Source organism: Tupaia chinensis, unplaced genomic scaffold (assembly GCF_000334495.1).
Source record: "Tupaia chinensis unplaced genomic scaffold, TupChi_1.0 Scaffold000110_1, whole genome shotgun sequence".
Taxonomy (NCBI): domain Eukaryota; kingdom Metazoa; phylum Chordata; class Mammalia; order Scandentia; family Tupaiidae; genus Tupaia; species Tupaia belangeri.
Window position 1 is genome coordinate 914,869 of NW_006159574.1, and position 2,427 is coordinate 917,295.

The 2,427-nt window shown below is 55.6% G+C and overlaps 1 protein-coding gene across 1 annotated transcript in view; it reads left to right on the forward strand.

Annotated features, from left to right (window-relative positions):
* Positions 1-4: 4 nt before the first annotated feature.
* INSIG1 (insulin induced gene 1) overlaps positions 5-2,427 on the forward strand; it is a gene marked incomplete at its 5' end in the record, with an annotated part of 12,077 nt that continues 9,654 nt past the window's right edge. Inside the window, 1 exon segment of the mRNA XM_006143821.2 lies at positions 5-266. Within this exon segment, the coding sequence (XP_006143883.2) occupies positions 5-266 (262 nt within the window).

Here is a 2,427-nt window from a genome sequence, read left to right on the forward strand (position 1 = left end):
GGGCCACGGCGCCTCGGACGCTGACCCCTCGGCGCAGGGTCGCGGCGCTGGCCCGCGTGGCCGCGGCGCCTGCAGCGACCGCACCACCAGTTGGCATCATCACTTGGTGCAGAGGAGCCTCGTGCTCTTCTCTGTCGGGGTCGTCCTGGCCCTGGTGCTCAACCTGCTGCAGATCCAGAGGAATGTCACCCTATTCCCTGAGGAGGTGATCGCCACCATCTTTTCTTCAGCCTGGTGGGTCCCGCCCTGTTGCGGGACAGCTGCTGGTGAGTAGCAGAAACCATGAGGGTGTCTGCCGCTTCTGACGCCTCGGTCCGTCAGCAACAAAGTGGGGCACCCTGGGCCTGCGCACCCGCAGGTTAGGGTTAGACCTGGGGCAGGGAGGGCGGGCTGGCTGTGATGGCAGTGATTATTAGCTGTTTAAGCAGACGCTGTGCCAGGCTGGTGGTGGCCCCTTCCCTCCTGGCGTCGGGCTGACTGAGGACAGGGTAGCTGGCAGCTGTCATCCAGGCGAGCAGGCCCAGGATTGGCTGCCTGCGGAACTGGTGAGGGCAGGGCTGAGCGGCCATTGGCCGCCCCGGGGAACATGCTACCTCCTGGATAACTGAAAACAATCGTCACATGTATGCAGGAGGCGGTGGCCAGGGAGGCCTCTCCCCCTTCCTTCCCCAGTATCACCAGTGGGCTGGGGCCAGCGGGGCCTCTTCCCCAGAGCTGCGGAGGCTCCTTAGAGTGAGGTGCTAAGAAGGGAGTCACCCCTTGCTGAGGTTAGACTGTGGGCCGCCTGACGGTGGGTGCTGTTGGGGTCAGCCAGGGCCAGCCGGACTCCGCACAGTGGACTGCAGCCTGTTTGGACAGGTCCTTACATATCATTTAGGCTGGCTTTATAAAAATGTTGAGTGGATCTTGGTCCAGCAGGTCATTTAATGACTGGTCACATGGCATTTGTGTATTTAACCAGCACTTGTCAGGTGTGCTCTTCAGCCCATTCTCACCAAGCTGCAAAAGGGACCAGCGCCAGCCCTGTAGGCTGGGGGGGAACAAGCACAGGGGAGCACTGGGAGGACCCTGTGCACTTCGTAGCTGCCCTGACTTCCCGCAGGTGCAGGGACTCAGCCCGCATGGCCCTCACACAGCCCTGGACTACAGCTCCATCGTCCAGATGTGGAGGCTGGGCCACAGGTTCAGGAGTGATGTCCTGGGCAGAGCTGGGACGCACAGAGCTGGCCCTGCCTCTGCACACCGTTGCCAGTGTAGGTGGAAGCCCATGTCGGCCCAGAAGACTCACTGAGGACCCAACGGCAGGAGCTGCGTGTTCTAGCTATGACGTCTGTCTGTCGCAGAGAGAGTGTGGTTGTAGGCTGCTAATCTTTGTTCTCAGAAACATGGTGTCCCACTTCTGTTTCTCTAACCTTTTACAATTGAAAATTCCTTCTGAGAAATAGAACAAAATTTGAATTCCATTTTTTCATACACTTTTATCCCAATAGTTTCTTCTTTTAAACCAGAAACTTGATCTCAGAAGTGAAATATTTAGTTAGCTTCCAGTATTTGTAACTGAGGTCTCAAAGAATTCCAGGAGCACCTGACACAACTTCTCATACAAAAGTGCCAGGAGAAAATTCAATGGTACATTTCCACCTACTTAATGTTTAACCTTAAATGACAAGTTTAAGCTATAGTAAGGTTACTGAATTGTTCAGGTTCTATTTTTCAAAATCCCCAAATTAAAACCTGCTTAAATATAAAATGAAATTGGAAACAGAAAAAACGTCATCTGGATGGTCGGCTAAAGCAGTGCCTCTGGGGCCTCCTTCAGACCAGACCAGGTGGAGCTCTGCGGTGCTTCCTCCGCTGCGGGACAGGTGGAGCTTGCATGGCACACCTGCGCCTCTCAGCCCAGCACCGTCCCGCCTGTGCCCGCTTGCCAGCACAGGCACCTTGTTCCTGCCTTTAATTTTACCTTTTTACGTCTCTGGAGTGCTGTGCCTCCCACCTGTGGAGAGTCTGTCTAGAACTCCTGCCTGCACAGGCGTCCTGAATATTCCAGTCCATGGCGAGCTGCTCTTTCTCTGTCTTGCACTGACATAATCCTCATCATTTTACACTTGAGAAAACGAGCACAAAGAGTTCTGTCCCAGGAGAGGACAAACTGGGATTCAAGGCCAAGTTTTCTATCCTGGGCCAGTGCACTTGCCACAGCTCGGAGCTCGACCACTCAGGATCTGCATGGCGAGTAAGAAAGCAGTGTGGAGCCATCTCGTCCTGCCCACAGGGGTGGAGGCACAGGATTGGCCTCGTGTCCTGGAGTCTGTCCGACTCCCTTAGAAAGCACAGCCAGGTCTGCTCCATGGGCTCTGACCCAGACCCAAGTCAACTCAGCAGGACTGTCGACATCTCCTTGTGCGCCCGCCCGCCAGCCGAGTG